This window comes from Pteropus alecto, unplaced genomic scaffold (genome assembly GCF_000325575.1).
Source record: "Pteropus alecto unplaced genomic scaffold, ASM32557v1 scaffold10, whole genome shotgun sequence".
NCBI classification, from domain to species: domain Eukaryota; kingdom Metazoa; phylum Chordata; class Mammalia; order Chiroptera; family Pteropodidae; genus Pteropus; species Pteropus alecto.
Window position 1 is genome coordinate 444,689 of NW_006431210.1, and position 23,296 is coordinate 467,984.

At 40.0% G+C, this 23,296-nt stretch overlaps 1 protein-coding gene across 11 annotated transcripts in view; it reads right to left on the reverse strand.

The window, feature by feature from the left end:
- THRB (thyroid hormone receptor beta) overlaps window positions 1-23,296 on the reverse strand; it is a 323,409-nt gene that overhangs the window by 12,018 nt on the left and 288,095 nt on the right. For all 11 annotated transcript variants that reach the window (XM_015597222.2, XM_025039045.1, XM_025039047.1 and 8 more), the window contains 4 exons: window positions 20,733-20,833; window positions 15,545-15,692; window positions 12,550-12,755; window positions 2,666-2,812 (listed from right to left, as the gene is read on the reverse strand). In XM_015597222.2, coding sequence (XP_015452708.1) covers window positions 2,666-2,812; window positions 12,550-12,755; window positions 15,545-15,692; window positions 20,733-20,833 — 602 coding nt within the window. The remainder of the gene's footprint in view (window positions 1-2,665; window positions 2,813-12,549; window positions 12,756-15,544; window positions 15,693-20,732; window positions 20,834-23,296) is intronic.

The following is a 23,296-nucleotide window of genomic DNA, read 5'->3' on the forward strand; positions in this document are numbered from 1 at the left end:
TGGAATCGTAACTTTGAAGCAGGCTTAAATTTCTGAGGAAATGTAAAAAGTTTGCCACAACCTATGCTTAAAAAGTTCCATGTTGACCCCTCACCCATTGCCACTGGCATAAGTGCACAAAGTGTTTGTTACTGGTGGCAGAGATGGCTTCTTTTCTTTAACAGAAATATCTTTTCAGTGGTTTACATGAGCTTTACATTTTCTAAAAAATATTTTTGATGGGTATTTGAAGGGGAACACAGGACTGACATAGGCTAGCTAAAGATATAGGGGTAGCAAACTCAATAGAGTTTCTCTTTGGACTCCAAGGACTGGGTGACAAGGGACACAGCCCAGACAGAGAGGAGCAAGAAAGGTCTGGGAAAACAAACTCCACCCAATGAGAAGAAGGGAAAGATGACCCCCGGAGGGAGAGGAAACACCTTTGGCACAGATGTGAGCATGTACATCTTTTCTTGAGGGAAATTTGGTGACACACACTAAAGCCTTATGAGGTGTATATGCCTTGGGTTTGCCCTTAGGGAATAGTCAGCACTGTGAGCTAGACATAGGCACCAGAATGTTTGCTGCAGAATATTTACATTAGAGAAAAATTGGAAATGAACTAAACATCCAGTAAAAAAGCAGATAACCTAAATTATGGTAGATCTGTTCTTTGGAATACTTTGAGGTCATTAAAAATTATTTAGTGAAAGAATACTTAAATGAGATATTTCACAGTTGAGGGTAAAAAGTTAGGCACAACAAGAGGCTGGAAATGCTGTTTTTTATCGTGGTGGTTACCTGGGTGTGTTGAGTCAGTGAAAACGCACCGAGAAGCACCTTTATGATATGTGTTCCTTATTCTTTAATAAAAAGTTAAAAAAGTGGTTTCATAAGTAAAAAGTACATTATGGTAAAAGTTACATTAATATATTTCATATTTCATATATAGCTATGTGTTTATATATGTGAATGTGTATATACACACATCTTTATTTGAAAAAAGACTAAAAGAGGCCCCCAAATGGCAGCAGTTTATCTCTTGGTGATGTTACTACGAATCATTACTTTTATTAGGCGGTATAAATTGCCAATGTATATGTATTATTTTTGTAATAGTCTCTAAAACTTTAATAAATGTTAATAATAATAAAAAAACAATGGTCAGAGCATGGAACGCTCTACACCAAATACAGATATAAGTCAGATTCCATCACCGGGGCTCACCGGCTCCTCTGGGGGTGGAATACCACTGCAGGGCTTCTAGCCAGCACATCAGGTACCACGGCCCCCACCACAGTGAAGCTGGGGTAAGAGGGAGGTACACTCTCTTCCAGCTGGGTCTTGGGGTCAGATACCTGTGTCCTGGAGCCCACTGCTTTGTCCTTTTGGGTATGGCTTTTGTGGAGGCTCAGAAATAGGCAACGAGAAGTGTCTCCATCAGTGTCTGAGGACTCTCAGACTCCAGCTGGGCTCCCATTATGGCAAACTCAAAGACACGAGTGGGTTGGAAGCAATGCGGGACAGAATCATTCCAGGTGAGGAAACTCAGCTTCTTTCTAGGTGAGACTAGATTCACTTATCATTTGGGTGGCTTAGGTAAGAGGCAGCAGGACGTGGCCTTTATGATATGATATCTGGGACCCCTTGGAGATGTGAAGAGCAATTGAGTGGCACCTGAGGGGGTTTTTCAAAGGGAAAAATTCTCTAGAAAACATAATCAACCCCACTTGATTCAAAAAAGGAAGGCAGAGGCAGCATGGTAATGTAATAAAATAATAGCAGTATTAACAGCTAAAATTTATGAAAAACCACCCAGGCATTTTCCGAGCACTTACTATTCCATTTCAACCTCCTAATAGCTCTAAGAGGTAGATCCTATTATGATTCCCATTTTAAAGATGAGATAACCATGATTTGAAGACATTTAGTAACTTATCTAGGATTCTTGCCCATGCAGCTGACTGTGGAGCCCATGTTCTCAGCTACCACATTATGATAGGACGGTTGAAGTTAGGGGGTGAAATGTCCCAAAGGCAAGGGCTATCATCTCTGGTGGGTGAGCTCCTCAGGGTGCCCTGAACATGGGGCAAGAAAGGGTGAGCTTGAAAGAAAAGAGCTAAGATGTAAGGAGGTATTAAGGCCCTTGCTTTGTGAAGGTTACTTATTCTTGAGGATTAAGGAAAAAACCACACAACCATCTTGCTGGGATATGTAGTTGAAAGAATATAGATTTAGATTCAAATCATGGCTCTGCATTCATTCAGATAAGTCAATCATGTCACCCTCAATGTTCTACATCTGTAAAATGGGGTTAATTAAAGCCAATCTACAGATCTGTTATAAGGATTGGATTTAATGTGTGCAAACTTGAACATGGTAACTAGGACATTGTAGGTGCTGAATAAATGCAAGTATTGCTATCACATTTCTCTATGCCTGGAGTCAAGCAGATGGATAGGATCTTCATCGACCTCACGTGGACAAGCTAATGAATTATAATTGAATAGAGAAAGTGAAGAAGTAAAAATGAAACAAAGTGCATTTTCGTTTTGTACTGACATTGCTTTCATAGGACTAAGTCCCTGCTGGTTAATATTAAATTATATATAATACTAAGTATTCTCAGAAATTGATGGAACTATAATGAAAAATAATGCAGAAGGAAAAATAATTTCCTCACCTCACAAAACATAGGCAACTTTTTGGCAAAATCCACCACTCTGGTAATTGCTGGTGTGATGATTTTTGTAAAATGGCTGAAGGCTTCCAAGTCAACCTTTCCACCTTCTGGGGCATTTACTATTGGTGCTTGTCCAATATCTTCTGGCTAAGGAGGAGAAACAAGATTTAAATGAAGAAGTTTAAGGGATATTTATTCATCCTAGTTCTCACATGGCAGAAAGTCTCTTCTAAACTGCCAACCTGTACAGTTTTCAATTTTCACATAGTTTAGGTTTCTGAGCAAAGATATATGTCTTGGCTATTACTGTAATGGCCCCCCCAGTGATAATGTTCACAGGAATGTGGCTGAAGGAAGGCAGGAAAGAAGGAAAGAAGGAAAGAAGGAAGGAAGGAAGGAAAAAAGGAAGGGAGGAAAAAAGGAAGGAAGGAAGGGAAGAAGGAAGGAAGGGAGGAAGGAAGGAAGGGAGGAAGGAAGGAAAGAAGGAAGGAAGGACGGAAGAAAAAGAGAGAGAGGAATAAGAGGAATTTGGGTTCTGCTTCTGAATGCACACAGGGTATATACTTAAGCCAGGTGACATAAATTCCAGAGCACTTTCAGAGCACTGCACATTCTGAGGCCAGTCTTTGCATGTGAGGTGGGCACAGTGTGGGCAGTGAAGGGAAGTGAGGTTTGGGAGCCCCTGCAAAGAGCACCCTGTGGATTCAATCTTGTTTCTGGCTCAGCTGCTGGGCTTGATGTCCAGTCTGGCCTACAGACTCCAGACTACAGTCTCTTCCTGAGGGGGCATCTCTAGACTGCCTGTAGGAGCTGAACTGTGCAAACTTGGTAAACCTTCATGTCGAGTGGGGATTTTACTAGTATTCAATGTCCTGAGGGCACTTCTCTGCCATTCACTTGCCCAAGAACAATCCATGGCCTCGCTGCTCACAGTGCAGCAGCCTAGGTGTCACCTGAGGACTTACTAGAAATGCAGAGTCTCAGCCCTCTCCCCAGATCTAATGGTGCAGAATCAGCATTTTAGCAAGCCCCAAGGTGGCTGTGCTGCCACTTGGCTCCCAAAGTCCACTAGAGCCGTCTCATTCCTTAGCCAGGCATTCAGTGACCGGTGTGGCCTCTCATGTGTCTCCTGTTGTCACCTGTGCTTCCTGCCAGGAACAGGCCTCTCCGTTGCAGTTTCTTGTCATTATGATGGTAGTATGCATCATTTATCTGTGGCTTTTCAGGGAGGTTAAGAACAACTCCCTGAGGCCAGGACTGGGACCTCGTGGCTCAGACTACATAGCAATGTGCCAGGAGCCTCATATCTCTTCCCACTTGGAGGCTTTGACACCTTGTACATTTTGACACCTGAGGACATAATTTCAGCTCCTCTTCATATTCCCCTTGCCAGCCTCTCCCACTGTCTTCTGAGTGGTTGTGAATGTGATCAAAGGGATCGGAGACAAAGGCCCTGCCGGATGGTGGTCACTTTTGCCTAGAGCCATGGTGGACATATAAGCACTCAGGGGTGGGGGTACAGAGGGTGGGCAGAGATGGGCGTTGTGAGCGAGTTGAGCAAGGCTGAATCCCTCACTTGCAGAGGTGAGAGCACGCCATTGATATGCCTGCCACTCGGAGCTAAACGTCATTGTGCATCAGTGTCACCAGACTGCTGGGCCTCACTCCCAGAGTTCTGGATTCCATAGGTCAGGGGTAGAGCCTGGGCATCTGTATTTCTAACAGGTTCCCATGGCATGCCGATGCTGCTGGTCTGGGACCATGTTTAGAGAACTGCTGGGTTAGCAGTACACATGTCCAGCTCAGAGGCATCCAGTTACCATATTTCTTCTTACATCTCCTCTATTACACTGCTCACATCAAATTTTTAGCAGGGAAAAAAGCAAAGGATGATTCTTTTACTCTCTTGTTGCCAGGCCATCAAAGTCAACAGGAGCAGCCCATGCCCTCCAAGGGGGTGGCTGGTGTCATAGTTACAGCCTCAGGGAGGATTGTGAAATATATAACAAACCTTGGCTGTACTGACCTTTTCTTGATTATCCAGCAGGTTTTTCTGTTTATTTTATTTTACTTTCTAATTGTTTTGGGGGCAGCAAGTAGATGGGGAAAAAATTCTGTTTTCTGTTGTGTTTTCACAACCAATGACCATCTTTTTGGGCAACTGTAGGCATTGATAGCTTACGGAAGGCTACTGTTCCGCTGGCTTTCTGGATGCAGATGGAATTGACAGAATAATCACATGTACTCTTTCTCTTTCTCACAGACTGAACTAAGGGAAAAGGTAAGTTAGTTTCTCCTTTGGACATTGCTGCTTCTTGAAGCCTTCAGACCTCCTTGCTGGTTTTTATAACTACATTTACTCTGAAAATGAGGCTCATTTCACCTGCCTTGTCTACTTTACAACCCTGTAATGAAAATCAACTGATGAAAGGAATGTGGACACATTTAAAAAGGTAAGGGAGTTTTACACATACATGCGTGCACGCATACACATACGTACACACACACACACACACACACACGCACGCACGCACATCCATTTGGCCTGGTGAACCCAAACATCTTCTCACTGAACACTGATAGATCTAATCTAGTTGTTTTTAAATGGTATTCTGTGTCCTTTGAAATGTCAGTGGGTTAATGCTCTTGTGAATTTCCATTCAATCTGTAGGTTTGTGGGTATTTGAATCACCACCTCTGACACCCCTAAAGATGTGAAAAAAAAAGAAACATAAAGATATAGCCTGGTTGAACCCAAACATCTTCTCACTGAACACTGATAGATCTAATCTAGTTGTTTTTAAATGGTATTCTGTGTCCTTTGAAATGTCAGTGGGTTAATGCTCTTGTGAATTTCCATTCAATCTGTAGGTTTGTGGGTATTTGAATCACCACCTCTGACACCCCTAAAGATGTGAAAAAAAAAGAAACATAAAGATATATGCAATTCAATTCAATTAAATTCCCAAATGAAACCTCACAAGCTCTTCTGTTGAAAAATAAATATCAAGGTAGAAAAAAACTTTACTTTTAAGCCTCTGGGTATTTAATGGCAAATTCAATTGCTAGAAGTCAAACTGTATACAGAACAAAAGGCTTCTGTTATATCACTAAGCTTTATCTCCATGATAGATCTTGGACACTAAAGAAAACACACACATACACACACATATCCTATGATTGATCTGTGTTAACACATTAGGTTTGAGAAGTTAAGGTTAAGCAATGCAATATTGTTTGTGACTCCCCTGAAGATTTTTCAGCTAAGGAACAACAATCATTTGCTAAAATATTTGAAAGATGTTAAAAATAAAGAAGAGTACAAATATTTTACATCAGTTGAATCTTTCAACATCTCATTACAGCTAGTAGTAGCCTTGTATATCACTACATGAAATACATTTGCTTGTACACATGTGCACGTGGGATCAAGCTCAGATGCTGATAAGTCTCTGGCTTGCAGATTCACCTGTGTAGACTGTGGGACAAGCTTGCTTTTTGCCTCTGTGGATCACATTGCCTTAGCTGGCTCGAAGGGCCTACTTCCAACTTCCATTCTGACTATCTTCCTCCTTGTCTGCCCTAAGTAGACCTCATGAGTTCGCTCAGCTGACCTCTTCACATCTCCCAATTTGCTTTGCACTTTTCAGTTTCACTGCTGCCTTTCCTCTTGACTTTTGCTCTCTCCCAATCTCCACTTCTGTCTCTCATCTCTGCCCATTCTAAATCCCACCCAAGTCAAATTCTAGGTTCTCCTTGAAGTCTCTCAAATGACCTCAGTTTGAAATAATGTCTACCTCTTTTGAATATGCATGGTGGCCCACGTATATCACTCATATGGCAATTAGGCATTAGTTACTATCACTTTTTATTGTGGTTATGTAGGTACACATCTAAGATATGAACTTCTCAAGATGGGAATAAACCTGAAGTATCTTTGCCTACTATGTAGAAGGCATTGGGCCAAATGATGGAGGATAGAATGCTTATTCATTGAGTGAATGAATAAATGTATATTTATACATGTACTCGACCTATATTTATTGAGCAACTACCTTGGGCCTGGCCTAGTTCTAGATACTGATTGTACAGCAATGAACGACATATCCTCAAAGAACTTCCATTGTCATGAAAGAAGACAGACAATAAATAAGAAAATACTCTCAAGGAAGAATTTTAGTTTGTGACATGATAATACATGCAGGTCAGGAGATGGGGCAGTCAGCCAAGGCTGCTTTGAGAAATAATATGTGAGCTTTGACTTAAAGAATATCAAGGAGGAAGCCTTCCATAGAGCCAGAGGAAGAACATTTAAGGCTGAGGGAAGAACCAGTGCAAAGTCCTGAGGCCAGAAAGGAGGCCATGGTGTGAGATGAAGATTGGAAGGCAGGCAAGGGTTCCATGATGATGGAGCTTGTGGGCCATGGAGAGGAGATGGACCTGTTCTAAATGTAATGGGGGCACCACGAAAGGGCTTTAAACGTGGGAGCAGCATAACGAGATTTATGGTTATTATGTAGAGATGGGATACGAGGAGACAAAGGAAGAAGCCAACAGGCAACAGCAATAGTTTGGGTGGGAGCTGAAGTGAGCTAGACTACAGGAGTGGCAGTAGAGCTGGAGAAAAGTGGAAGAAACGAGACATATCTTGGGAGCTGAAGGCAGAGATTTCTGATGGACTGGGTGTGGGGTGAGGGACTGTAAGGAACCCAGAGTGACTCCTCTGGTTCAGTGGAGGTGGAGTCGGGGGAGAGGTATAAAAGGAGAGATTCAGGTATGTGTGTAGATGTGGGCTTCAACCCTAGCTCAGCACTAGAGGAGGCTGGGGTTACACAAATCGAGACTAACTGGCTTTTTGCTTTGACTATTTCATTAGTATTGTTCACAGTGAGTAGGAAATAGGGTCAGTTGACCTCTTTTCAAGTTTCTGGCTCAGAGCTGAGGACTTCTTTCCTTGAATCAGCAGCCCTCTGGCACATGCAGAGTGAAGTGGGGCCAAGTGGAACTCTCTCTTCCTCTGCTAGATCATAGAGTGTCTTCTCTCAGCTTTAAAAGGATGGGCAGGAAGACCTGGACAAATGATGAAAGATCCCTGAGCCTTAAGACATTACTATAGGCTCTCCCTCTTCCTGGGGCGAGCAGAGACAAGATGGTGAGGGTGGTGGTGGTAGAGATGATGGATGGATATAGTAATCACTTACATGGTTGTCAATGATATGCCAAGCACTTATATATATTACCTTTATATCATTTGGTAAGGGCATAAAGGCTATTAATCTTACAGAGATGAAGTAACATGTGTAAAGTCACATGATTAAAAAGCAACAGAGTCAAGCACTGAACTCAGGCCGTCTAGTTCCAATCTCCATGCACATAACTACTAAACTCCCCTGCCTTCTGATGTGGTTATCATAATTTCAGATGAAAGAAGCCTTCCTGACTTGATTGCACTTGTCTTGTGACCTGTCCACACAGACCACACATGGCCAAATCACTCATCCTATCTGCCCTTTCTGCTTATGCTCCTTTTCTGAGGCTATCCCAATCCAGAATGTGAGAAATCAGACTACAGGAGCTATGTCAGGGGAAATGTAGGGCAGGCTTGCCTTGGTTCTGATGGTCACATTTTATACTTGGATGGAATCCCATTCAAAGCCAAAGCTTTGCATATAAACTAAGGGAGCAGAATAATAACACAATGTCAACAGACAGTAATGTTGCTGGCGTGAGGTTTACTCTAGCCAAACATCTCAGAGCCCCTGGGAGGTGAAGAAGTGAGTTTCTCGTGGTGGAGAGACACAGAATTCCCTTGTTTGGCACCAGAGGCTTCTTGTTCCTGTCTCAGTCCACAAATACTTTTCATTATCGTTGTCATAACACATGAATTGTTGGTGATTAAATGGGGCACTTCTGTGCCATGAGAGAATTGAGTGGATTGGAAGAAACTAGAAAATCATATGATTAAGTGCTTTTGGAAACAGTTTTAAAGAGTGGCTTTAGAATTATGAAAATCTGCAGGGCTTTTGCAAAAGCTTCTATTTGCCAATGACTATTATTTTCTCAGCACATGCATAGATTCGAAACCCAGGTCAAACCACCAGTCTCTCTTTCTGACGTGAGTCCTGGTTTTAGGGTTCAAAACGATGAAGAAGCTCCTTTTGAGGAATAAGTTACTTATCCATTGCAGATAAATGAATATTTCTAGCCCTTATGACAACATATCACGTTAATCCTTTATGATCTATTATTGTACTGTTATTAACACATTAGGCCCCCTCAAATTCTTTTCAGAACAAGATGGGCTATCATCACATAAAAACAAATGAAGTAATATGCACAGCAGTGTTGCAACCAAAAACAGGGGTATCAGCTATATAGGTAACACAAATCCTGATGTATAGAAGCCTATTCAGGACGTGGCTATCATTTAGCAAAGCAGTCTTTAATGAAGGATTCCTAATGTCCTTGCAGGAATAATTCACCATGCATAAGACTGGAATTTCTATCCTGAGCATAAATACTCAATCGAGGTCATCCTTTTGTAAGGAGTATTTGTAAATATGTAACCTGGCTGAGACAACAAGGCTTAACTGTACTGTCTCTGAGGATGGGCTGGTGGAACTGTATGTTCTGTTTAATAATAAATATTTGTTGAGTTCTGTTCTGGTTATCTATTGCTGTGTAACAAGCTTCCCCAAAACTTAGTGGCTTAAAGACGATGAATTTTCACTCTTCCTCAGAGTTCTGGGGGCTGATGGGCTCAGCTGGGTGGTTCTCACTTGGGGTCCACCATACAGCTGTCATCAAATGGCAGCAGAGGCTGGTGTCATTCGAAGGCTTTTTCACTCACATTGCTGGTGCCTGGGCTGGCTGAGAATCTCTCCGCATGGATAGCTTCCTCACAGCATGGTGGTGGTCTCAGGGTAGCTGGATTTTTTTTTCTTTACATGGCAGTTGGCTTCCCCTTCCAAGATATCCAAGTGGAAACTGAAAGCCTTCTTAGGATTCAGCCTTAGAAGTCATTCTGCCTAAATCCATTGTTTAAAGGAACTGTAGACAGCCCAGATTCAAAGGGAGAGAGGAACAGATTGTACCTCTCCATGGGAGAGAATGGGCTGTGTATACAGGGGGAAAGAATCTAATGGCATCTATCTTGGAGAAAAGCTACCACAAATTTCAACCACACATATGACAGACACACTGATGGCAACACCGAAAGGAACGTGGTCCTTCCCCAAGGAGATGCAGAAGGGGATTGGCTGATAGAAATGAAATTCACTGTAGAGACAGATGGGACAGTAGAGGCATTCTGATCTCCCTCAGCACCCCTCTAAGAAAAAAGTAGCCTGAAGAAGTGGTTATTTGTATTTGGATCAAGAGGGGCAATTTCTTGAACAGATCAAGGATCTACAAATTATACATTTCGTGTAAGCTCCACAGGGAGATTGATGGGTAAAGCAGTTGCTCTGTAAATGTTATTTTCCTGAAGAAAACTCTTTTGTGCCTTGAGAATCTCACAGCCCTGACAAAAAAAACAATGGCAAATCATTCTGTGACACACCTTCTTTGGTTCTTTTCATGGATGATCAGACTGAAGAAAACTGTTAGGAGCTTTTGAGTTAAAGATGCTGACCTTGCTGATTTTAATTACTAGAAATTGTGCTGTATTTGCTGAAGAGACCACGAGGAAAAAAGAGGTCTGATTATATTTTACTTCAAAGAGTTGGTTTCTCAGCTTTCAGATGCAGCTCAAATGTTACCTCCTCAGAGAGATTTTTCTAACCTCCCTGTTTAAAGAAGTGAAGTCTCTCCTCACTTCCAATTCACAATCACTCTATCCCATCACGATAGTTATTTCCCTCCTTGCACTTACGGATACCTGCATTCATCTTGTTTATTTAACCCTTTTGTCTGTCTCCCTCCACTGGAATATGGCTGAACTTTTCCACTTCCTGGAACATAGTAGCAGTTCAGTAAATGTCTTCTAAATAAAAAAACAAATCTTTAAGTCTGGAAGAAGCACTTTAGTGACCACTGATTTGGTTTAGTTATACTAATATCCATTCTCTTTTTGGAGTAACAAAAATAGAAATGTAGGATTTCCTAGGAGAAATCTAGAATGTGTCCCAAATCTTCCACTGTAGTTGGAATTCAGCTTGGTCACTACTCTGAAACCAGATGGAAGTGCCAGGCCTGGAATTGGTTTCCACAATGTCCATTTACGGCTGACACATTTGGAAAAGGACAGATTTAGGCTTGGGCAGGACTCTATCTTGCTATGCCTGAAATATATTGGGTTAGAATTTATCTGTCTATCCAGAATTAGTATTTTCTAATTGTCTGGCAGAAATACCAGGGCGGGGCTGAGTATGCAGATCAAGGCACTGAGAGGCTGTCCCTCCAAAGATGAATCTTTCAGAGGCTCTTTGGGTTTGTGCAGGAGGCCAGGTTGCAGAGTGTAGTGGGTTAGAACACAGATCCAGGAGCTGGGCTTTATCCATCACCACTGCTTACTAGCTGTGGGGGCTCAGGTAACTTTCCTTAACTTCTCTGCCTCAGTTCCTGTCTCTTTAAAATGGAGACATTAACCACATCTACCTATAGGGTTGAGATAGGGAATTAATGAATGGAAAGCACTTAGAACAGTACCTGGCATTTGGTATGGGTCATGTAGCATGTTTGTTAACACTATTGTTGGTGGAAGCCATCAACAAAGTGTACTAGAACCCTTCATTACAATAAGGAAAGTAATTGTTTGAAGGAAAGTGGATTATGGGTAAGCTTTTTCTTTCTAAAAATTTCCTTTAAAGTTGTTGTTATATTGTTTCACACACAAAAAACCACGATTCCATTATAATGGTGATGTTGAGGTACAAGGACAATTATACCACTATATCTTCCTGTTCAGATGGGAAGGTACACTAACGTACCCTGAGGATACAAATAAACCCACAGAATATCTGATGTGGGGGCTCAGTGAGATGCTCACAAGGAGTTTGTGTCATAAACCAGGAGCAGGGTCAGGATCTGTGATGGCCAAATGCCAGCTGGTGGTGGGACAGGCCATCTATCTGGTGAGGTGGGTGGTGGGCCTGGATTTGAACCAGAGGACCTTAGCTGGCTTTTGGGCCCGGCTCAGCCACTTTCTAGTAGTTTGATCTTTGGTGAGCCACTTGAGGCCATGGGCTTGGTTTGTGTACTTGTAAAATGGAGATGTAACTGCAGCCTACCTCAAGGCATTGGGAGGTCCAAAGGTGAAATGAATAGGAAGGACTTTCACAATTGTTAGTTTTTATAAAAAACACCAAACATTGATATTCCAAGGATTTTGAAGAGCCTGTTTTCTCTATATAACCCTGCCTCCATCCCTTCTTCTTTTTCCCATTTTCTTCCTGGACTCAAGAGAATTTATTTCAAGTTAATCGTTTTGACTTCTACTGACATAAAAATGCATTTGAGATATGGGACACTTCATTCTAGGGGTTATTCTAAAGGGACTATTTTAGAGCGAGTTTAGCAGACTAAGTATGTATATAAATGGGCATCTGAGGGAAGAAATGGGTATAAAAAGGGAAAGATGGCAGGTAAAGAATTTTACTAATTAATGTAGGGTTGGCCTTACAGCAAAAACAAACAGATAATGTGGTCTTAGAAACTGCTCTAGAATTCAGCCACCAGCAAATAGTAAACGGTAGGAGGGAACTTTGTTCTCGGACAGACCTGGATTTAAATCCTGGCTCTGCAAGTCATCTTTCTCAGAGCTGCGGTTTCCCTACCAGTAAGATGAAGTAGTAACCCAGCATCCTGGGGTTGTGAGGACTAAATGAATTGAGGTAGAAAGTGCCAGCCTGCAGTCTATATTCAGCTGTGCCAGGTAGCCTCACCAGGAATTTCCGTTTCTGCTTCCAGTGGCTGCCTTGGGCATTGGTGGCCACATGGGCTTCCGTGACGGTTTTGATGAGCTCCCACTCCTCGTCGGTGGGCTCCGGCTTGTGCCCGATGGATTTCTGCAGCTCTTCCCGCCGTCTCTTCTCCCGGTTCTCCTCTATCAGCTTCCGCTTTGCCAGTCGCTTGCTGTCATCCAGTACCACTGGAAGAGGGAGAAAGTGAGACAAAACACACAGATAGTCCCCATGCACATGCCAGACTGCACGGCCTGGAGCCTCAGCGGCGGGACCACTGATGCACAGATGGCTCAGTGGGGCCTACAGCATGGGTCACACAGGAGCATTTTTTCCCCTATGTGGAACCGCCATTGACCAGCCATTGTCCAGAATGAGCACCAGTGCCGAAGTCCCAATGCCTAGCCAGCCTTTCAAAACAAAGGCCTGGGGCTAGTTGGATACTGGGTATCCCAATTCCATAGAAGGTGGCCCTAAATTAGAATGAACCCACAGATTCACAGATGAGTCAGTCTAGCCAATCATCTGAATTCACTCTTAGGGTTCCTATAACTCCCCCCTACCCCGCAAAAGCTCTTAAGAAAGTTCTCTTACTAAGAGAACTTAGTTAAGGAGGTTCAAGAAAAGTTCCAAAGCAATAAATGACAGACTAATGATCCCTTTCTTGGATAAAAAAGAACCTCCAGCTCTTTATTAGCTCTCTTAAGGAATCACTGGAATGTCACTTGGCTTGTCTTGGGTTTCGCAGATACTCACTTTGCATTACTCTCAACCTGGTCAACCCTTACTGACGGTTACTGAAGATTACTAACGGCTTTGTAATCTAGAAAGACCTGGGTTTGAATCCCGACACTACCACATTCTAGCTGTGTGACCTCTGGCAAGTTACATAGGCTCTCTGAGCTTACATTCCTTCCCATATAAAATGGGATCAATAATATTCACTTCACATGGAATTCACTGCGATGATTTACTACAAGTGCTCAGTAAATGTAGCCATGATTTTTATTATTTATGCGAAATGGAAATAAGAAGGGCAGATAACAAGAAACATATACTTCTGTGGTTGATTTAAAAAACAAAACCATTTTACTAGACTCTTAGTAACTATCAGTGGAAGGGAAAGGCTGAAGTTTTACAGTATAGAATCATAGTCTTTTAAAACTGGAAAGGACCTTAGATATTATCTCGTCCAACTCTCTCCTTTCACAGAGGAGGAAGCTGATCCAGAGAGATCATAACTTGCCTAAAGTCACACAGCAAGTTCATGGCAGAGTCAAGCCAAGACCCAGGACTCCTGACTCCAGTTCTACAACATGATTGTCCTGGGGCCATTCCTTCATGAACCTGGTAGGAAAAGAAAAGAAGCGAACATAGCGAGAGGACGAGAACCAAAGGTACTCAGCTAGTCCACAAACAGAATAACGAAACTCCGTATCATCTCGATTTGATTGGATCATCAAAGTCAGGTGAGCACTGACAAATGCGAGAAATGTGAATGAGCCCTGTACAGGCATTTTAGTTCACTCGTTAAAGGGAGAAGAGGAGGGGCGCTATACTCATAGCCCCATTTCCCGAATATGTCCACTGTGCCAGGATGGTTGCATCTGACATGCATTATCTAATTTAATCCTGAAAACAACCTTTAAAGTAGGTGGTAATTTCACAGAAGGGAAACCAGAGGTTAAGTCGGATGGTCATACAGCTAGTAAGGGGTAGATACGAGACTTCAACAGTTTTTCTGATTATAAAGCCTGAGCTCTTATAATACCTCACAAGCCAGTAAGGTGCGCTCAAAATTAATTTCCACTCAGTCTAGATTAACACTGAGTTTTTTAACTCATAAACATTCGTATCTTTAACTTTTCAATAAAACGACATAGATACTTAATAATAACAGTTCACTATAGTGACACATTTAAGCATTTGGTTCTAGGTCAATCATTTTCACATATCCTTATCAGGCATATTATTTGCAACAGCCTTTAAAAGAAGAAGACAAAGAACATGCTCCTCCTTTTTACGACTCCCTATTCTGTCTTCTTTAATGAGCAAACCAGGGCATTCCATAGATAATTTTGATCTAGCCGAGAGAATCGTTTGTCACATAAATGTAAGTCATGATTATTTCCTCTTTCATGGGGAAAAATACTCTATGCATTCTTTTTTTCCTTTCCTTTCATTCTTTCTTTTTCTTTTTTTAAAACTAAAAGTTGGAATCATTGATGTGCAGAAAGTTTATGTCAGTAGAAATCATTAACCCAGGTGCTTGACAAAAGGGAGGCCATATATTTGGAATGACATGATTCTTACTTTATTATTAGATTAATTAAAGTGACTGGTGTAAATCCCTTGCATAGTGTGGGGAGAAAAGACCCCAGTGGCGGCTAATCTCACCACCATATGCTGTAGCACTTTGAAAACTGGGTAGGAAGACTTCAGCTTGGAATGTTTTTACGGCTAAAAATATAACAAACAACCAACTGCAAGATGACTCATGCCATAGCATTCAACTTCACATTCTTCAGAAATTTCTGAACACAATGTTTTCTGTCAGTGTCTTGTCTCCAAAAATGGCCACAAAAGAAATTCCTGTCTTTGCTTTTGAAAAAATATTAGGACTTGTCCTTAAGGGGCTCGCCACGTGAATGTCGTATGTAAAATTATACCTTATCAAGGTGAATGGACAAGTCTCATTTGTAATCTCTGGGGCAAATGGAGTATTGCTAACAGCCCTGCAAATGTGACAGGGCTAACTTAACTGCTTTTCCTCACCCATTATCTGATATACCTTGAGAGTTAGGAGTTGATAAGGAAGGGGTAGCATGGAAACCACCCACCAATGACTGTGGGAATGCTAGGTGTCTTCCCTCTGTCCACACGTGTTCCTGCTTGTTTTTCTGCCTGGTTGATCTCCTTGAACCAAATCTTTCCCCAATCAACCCCTTGAATAAAGCAAAAGAAGAAGATTACTTACAATCTGTTGCCATGCCAACATAGATGCATTTTTTAAAGCGACATTCCTGGCACTGATTTCGTGTAACTTTGTCTATGACACATTTTCCTTCATATTTACAGGAATAGGATGGATGGAGATTTTTCTGAATGGTTCTTCTAAAGAAACCCTACATGAAAAAGGAGGATGCAAGACAAGAGTTACATATTTTTGAGAAATAAATGACTCCAGAATTTTGTGTCCACATAGCTGTGATGGATTGTTTTGTACCTGTGTATGGGCCTGAAGCTCCACTTAATCAAATATAGGACAGTTGGCCCAAAGTGAATCTAAAGAATTCTAAATCTGAGTTCAAGGCAATGTCAGAGGACTATTGAGTCAACATCTAAAGAGTCAACATCTTTTTGGCATTTATTCAAGAAAAAGAGGTGAATGGGAGAATCTAGTGTTTGCTTATATTTTTTCTAAACACTGAGTAATATAAATAAATGATATTATTTAATTTCATAGAGTGCCATAATTCTGTTTTTAAAGCAAGCTAAGAAGATGTTCGCTTTATACTTTATACTAGAGAATAAAAGAGCTGAATATTTACAATATTTTATTAGTTAATAATTCAATCAATTAGTAATTAAATGGATGTAATTGCCTTTAGAGATTTCATTTAATTCTTGTTTTTGACTCTTGAGATTACCATCACCAGCTCAGATAGCCCTTGAAACAACAGTAGCTGGAGAGTAGAAAATTCCAGGTTCTCTACCAAATTTTTCCCATGCTCATTGCACTGCAGTTTTACCTTTTACAGCACATTTCCCTCCCCACCCCCAGAATCCATAGAAGTACACCCTAAAGTTCAATATGTTTCTTCCTTTCTTGAGGCATGGGAGAATGCCTCTGACAAGTCTTCTATTATCCATTTAGTTCCAGGTTTAGGTGGCTTACATAACATTTTCAAGGATGTGTTATACTAGAACCTTTCTGCACATGGTACCTAAGTCTTGGCAACTTGTGTATTTCTATAATACTTGTGTATTGTAGAAATTAATAATGGCAGAGAGAGGATTTATTGTCAGGAGCACATTGCAAAGTGCTGTAGACATATTCCATGTCCTTCGTTGTCTTCTACGACCATATGAAGTAGGTACTCTTAAAATCTCCATGTTAGGGATTAAAAAAATACTAAGCCTCAGACAAGTTAAATCATTTGCCCCAAATGACAAGGTAAATACATGCTGGAACTTGGCTTAGAGCCCAGGAGATGGACTCTAAATCTTATTTACTTAACTGTTTATATGATATAAACAGAATCCAATTTTACTGTATTATTTAAGTGTTTTAGATGAACAGATTATTAACGGTCCTTTCTCATCCACCCCTCAAAAAAACAAAAACAAAAACAAAACTTCATTTTAATAGAATAGCAGGGCAAAACAGATTTGAAGGATGTCCTCTACTAAAGCTTAAAAAAATCTTTAACTTTGTTTCATAAGTGGTGGGACTAGAATATCAGTTGATCTAGATTAAACCTCAATTTTAATTATCTCATTTAACTTTCTTTGGCTTTGATTATGTACTTATACCACTTGTATATTCCTTACTTAGACATAAGAGCTCTTTCTTACAATGAAAAAGTCAAAGGTAGAATTTTATATTGGGCAAAGAGGAATAAAATGGAAAAATGACAGCAATAATTGCAACTAATGGACTCGATGTGGGGGCATGTATGCTAAACCCTTATCATTTCTATTGTTCAAGTTCTAAGAGAAAAACTGTCATATTATAATTTGGTTTTGCACCCTTAAACACTTGAGTCCATTAACTTGAATAATGTTGACACACGGTTATAAGATTCACTAAATCACACATGGGGCAGCTGTTTGACAGGTTGGCAGTGTTTCCTTGGGTATTCGAGGTGGGCAAATCCTGCCAAAGCACGAATGTCAGGGCCTGCTACAGAGTGAAAAATAAGTTGCTTTGTGAATTTTCCTCCCCTACTTCTGTTACCCTCTGTCTAATCCACCCTTCTAGGGTTGTCCCTGTTTGGAGGGCAAAAGAAACCTGGAAATTCCAGGCAGGAAGACATATGTCATAGACAGGGAGGTGAGAGGCTGGGTAGCATACCACATTCTAGAGGAGGCAAAGCTTCCCTACAGGTGGAAATACCAAAGTCCAGGGCATCCAGTGAGAATGCTGAATGCTGCTATGAGGGTAGAACAGCTGTTGTCCTATCTGAAGTTGGGGGGATACTTTTCTCACATACTCTCACATTGACCCATGTTCTAGGAGTTGGGGAGCATGCTGAAGAGTCAGACAACACTAAGCAGAGAATGAGGTGTGACATACCAGACACAGGGGTTAACAGTCATTTCTCCAAAAAACTACTCTATGAATTTTTAAATGGAATGAATGAAATAATTTATACTTTGCTTATTTCAAAAAAAGTATTGAGGTAACAGGCTCTGTTATTCATTGTGCCACCTTTTCCGTGGCTTTTCTCTGATGACTTTCCTTGGGCACTTCATAGACTGAGTCCCGTTTGAGATGCTGGCCTCCTCTAAATGATAATAAAAACATATTTTGACTCCTGATGAGGGAGCACTTCATATGAGTAAATGTAAAGATGCTAGGTCCCTTAATTTTAAAAGGTGACAAAAATTAAGTTGCAGAAGTGAACTTGGGTAGAAAATATTTAACATAGCCTACTTATTAAAAACCTTTTTTTTTTTTCCCAGAGGTGATTTGAAAAGGGGACATCTCAGGGACTGAATAAGGACATAAATTTCATTTGTAATTTGCTGGGGAACAAAGGTTTTGCTTTTACAAATCAACATCGGATATGTTTCCATGCATTTTGAGAACTGGATCTATTTCTTAGTGGTCGGAGGTGATGCATTAAGGAGCATGTGATAAGGAGCCAAGTGTCACCCTCCTAGTTCAATATTTGGGCAACTGTTATAAAAGCTTTCACTTTTTCATAAAAAAGTGACTTATTGTAGGTAGTATCAACATTCTTTCTGCAAAAGATGCACAAAAACTGGCCCATCTCCAAAAGATTTCCACTGTCTTCAGGGCAAAAAAGGTCAAAAAAGATTCTCCTTATACACATTGTAAGTATGGGGCAGAAATATTTTTAAATTATAGGTTTGAATAAACGATATGTGAAGTATAACCTTTTTCATCTTTAGCCACACTTAAAAACTGTATTTCATTTGAAAACTCTTGTCTTTTTCCAAGATACTTTGTCCTCAATTAAAGGATCTGCATAAACCCTTTAGGAAGGCTTCTCTTGATGGTTGAGGTAGTCCTAGAAATAGGGTTCTGATCTGAGATAAAGGCACAGAGGTGGAGAAATCTAGATTTATGCTACATGATTTCTTCTTTTAAGTAGACCTCAGTTGAAGCAGGCCCCAAATGTCGTGTGATTTAGGGAAAAGAGGCTAATGGGTTTCTTTATCATCATGAAGACATGGGTTAATGTGCCCAATTCTTCTTTTGTTTAAGTCAGTTGCTAATAAGCGTTAAGTCCTCTCTGTAAGGCACATTCAGTCTTTAGAGTCATTTTGGGACTTGAATGTTGAATGGAATTTTCATTATGATCTCTTCCAGAATTCAAAATTTACCATTAGAAATTGATTGGAAAAAAATTGCAATGCTGCGTAATCAGGTTGGTAAAGCCTTATGAATTGGAGCTAATTTAGAAAAAAAGGCCTGCTTGAATTACTGAGCTTTTTGAAAGAGGGAGTGTATCTAAAACGAAGTAATTTTATTATTTTCAAATCAAGCCAATAAAACTGTGCTGTAAAGAGATAGTCTGTAAGTCCCCCAATTAATAGATATTTGTAATTAGTTCTATTAAATTCCTTAAAACATTATTATCGCAAATGTAATAGCAGTCTTTAGCTCGATCTTTGTTAAAAGGTTACATATTCCAGTTCAAAGGGGTCTGGATGAATGAGAACACATTACATCACATTCCAAAAAACCGTTTTGCAGATATAAGGCCTCGAAACCTTAGAAATGACTTCTTTCTAATGGATGTATCATCTTTTAGCAGGCTTTTAGCAGGCTTCTGCTAAGCGTTTCTTGATTTCATGCTCAAAAAGTACGGAATTTGCATGGAAAATAATTCCTCTAGGGAAATGGTCTACCTTAGTTTGAAACTGAGCTAACATGTTGATTCCTGGGGTTCAGGGTGAAAGATTAGAAGGAAAGGGGTAGTCAGAAGAGGGGAAGGAGAGGAGAGGAGGTAAATTGGGTGATGACGGAGGAAAGATTGAATTGATTTCATAAATTTTAATACAGTTTTTGCTTTAGGGTTTACATCTTGTGATGACTTAGTTTTAAATGTAAAAGGTAAATACAACATATAACAAAAAAAATTTAAAAGGCTTTTCTCTGATAATATACTTCCTCATTTTAAAAACATTAGTTGAAAGCTGGATAGAGCACTGGGTTAAGCTTTATTTACCTTTATAGTAGAGCTTATTTCCTAGGCTAGGTTGTTGGATCAAAAGATATTTGCCAGAAAGCTTGTTTTAATTTCGATGACAAAGATTGTAAGTAGGCAAATTTCGGCTCACTTTCGGGAATTGAACTGATTGTTGATCCCTGGTGTACTCTTGTCAAGTATCTCCTGAAGATGGGTCTATAGAGCATAAAATTAGTTGATGGATGACCAGAATTTACTTACTGCAGGCTGTGCAGAAAGCCATTTGGATAATTTCAGAACATAATTGAATCTAAGTACTCTCAAAGATATTCCCTAATGAACCCCTTAAAAGTGAGCATATTCACTCAGATTACAGTGGTGAACAGCCTGTGGCAGAGCGAACTCTGTCTCCTCCAATATTGGAGATAAAACGGGAGGAGAAATGGATATTTCTTGAGATGATAACATTTTATAAAATATCTATCCATTTTAAAACTCAAAGTGAGAATTTTATTAATTTAGTTTCATTTTATTAATTATCTCCCTGTCTAAAAAGCAGACATCATGCTCTTTCCAAATTTCATTTAGTTATTCCTGATTTGGAAAAAAATTTTGGTTCTTGAACACGCCAAAAAATGAAGAGGACAATCAGACACCAGGATGATCCCAGGTCATGAATGTTGGAATTTGACTCTAATTTGAACTTAAACTTAATGTTCTGGTGACCAAGAGGGGACTGAGCTGTGGGAGCTCCGAGCTCACTGGTCCCAGGGCAATTACCTTGCAGCCTTCACAGGTGATGCAGCGGTAGTGATACCCGGTGGCTTTGTCACCACACACCACACATAGCTCGTCCTTGTCTAAGTAACTGGGGATGTACCCTGTGAAAAAGGAAAGAGGACTGTGAGAAAACAGTATCTAATGTTAAAATCGAAGACATACCACAGTTAGGAGGAAGAGAAGGAGAGGACAGGTGGTAAGGTGGGTGAGGGGGGAGGCAAGACTAAATCGTTTTGTATATTTAAATACAACTTTAGCTTTAGGGTTTATATCTCATGAGCATCTAATTTTAAATATAAAATGTAAATAGAACATTTAACAAGAAGATATTAAAAAAAATCTTCCCCTGACTTAATATACTTCTCCACTGTCTTATACTTACTTAGTACCTTGTCTCACACTTATAGAGCTAATATTAAGGCCCAGAATTTCAGAATGCCTTTGAAATGGGTGTGATCAATTTTGCTCTGTAGGTGGAAATAGACCCGAAGGCCTTTGGAGCCAATGAATCATGCAGAGAGGCCAGGATTTGGGGCACCTGGAGCGCCCTGAATTCTGGACAACCCAATCTTTTTCATAAGGCTTATTTCAGACCTTGTTCTTAGAAGGCATGATCCACATTAGAGTTAAGACACCATGAAAATAAATTCAGAAAACTTTATAGCCAGAAAGTTCCTAAGAGATCATCAAGTACTCATGAGGTGAACAGGCCCTCAGAAGTTGGCCTTCCCCAGGGTTGCCCTAGAAATTAACAGCAGAGACTAAAACCTAGGTCTCCTAACGTCTAGTTCTACAGTATAAGTTAGGTTGGTCCTCTTCTAAAAATAAACAATTAACTTTAAGTAGAATGAATAAGGCCATCTAAAAAGAAATTCGGTAAACTTGTGACATCATGATACACAGCCCAACAACTCTGGGTAGTGTGAAATAATAGAGGTTCTACTTATTAAGAAAAAAAAGGAAAAGCCAACCATGACAACTCTCTTTTTAGTGTACTATTAGTTTAAATTCCTTGACCCAGGAAGCTAAAGTTTAAAAACAAAAACAGAAGCAGTTACCTGCCATCTGTCTTTCCTCTTTTCCTTCACGTGCAGATTAAGTCCAAACACAAGACCCGGACTCAGAAGAGCAAATTCAGTTTCATATGTATCAACAATTTACCACAGAAGCACACAGCTTAAATAAGACCAAAAAATCAAAACAAGGTCTGATTTGCTGGGATGTGGAGAATGGAGAAGTTGAGAAAACAAAATTCTTTCTCCTAGTCATGGTCCCTTATGAAGTTCTTTGACTCAGTAAACTGTTATTGGTTTCAGTAAAGATTAGCCAGGTTGAAATGACAGATGCCTTAATTATATGTTTTACTATGACATTTTCATAGAATTTTTTGTTAAACTAGGTCACTGAAGGCTTACTTTTCAGAAAAAAGCCACACACACACACACACACACACACACACACACACACACAGAAGAAAATGAATCCTTTTCACTATTTCTTAGAAATTACCTTGCTCAGGCTTTATTTTTAGAAAAATGTCCCTTCTTGAGGGAGAGATAAATAACTTCAAAGTGTGATTTGGTCATGTATAAGATTATTTTTTTAAATATCACAGATTTCTTAGTTTACTTCTGTGTCATGGAAACCGTGAGTCATCTGTTGAGTTCACTTCAAGAGTTTTAAAACTCTCATCAGATGTTTTAAAAAAGAGAATTCTGGGAGGGATCTGGGCAGGAAAAAGGGACCTGGAATGATTTGTGTGTTCATTCAAAAATTCATTTATTGATGATTTCAGAAAACATTTATCCAGTATCTACTATGTGCTTAGCACTGTGCTTGGTGCTGAGACTATAAAGACAATAACATATGGTTTCTTCTTTTAGGAAGCACATATCTAAGCAACCGAGTCTTATATTTCCAGTCCTGGTCATTTCTCAGCGAGAAAAAAAGGTAAAAATGAAGGAAAAAACATGAATGATGCTAAGCACCATTGCAAGGAAATGCAAACCAGAACCACAATGAGATAGATACCACTTAACATCCTCTAGGATGATTATAATAAGAATGGCAGAAAATAATAAATGTTGGTGAGGATTTGGAGAAATTGGAACCCTCATATGTTGCCGGCAGGAATGTAAGATGTGCTTTGGAAAACAGTTTGGCAGTTTCTTAAAAGGTTAAATAGAAAGTTACATAAGACCCAGCAATTCTACTCCTAGGTATCTACCCAAGAGAACTGAAAACAAAAAATCGTACACAAATGTTTAAAGAGCATCATTTATAATATATGAAAGGTGGAAACAACCCAAATGTCCATCCAATGATGAATGGAGAAACAAAATGTGGTATAGCTATACATTGGAATATTATTCAGCCATAAAAAGGAATGAAGTACTGTTACATGCTACAACATTGATGAATCTTGAAATATTATGCTAAATGAAAGAAGCCAGACACAAAAGGGCACATATTGCATAATTCCATTTATATAAATGGAATTTATATAAATTTATATAAATTTATTCCATTTACATAAAATGTCTAGAATAGGCAAATTCACAGAT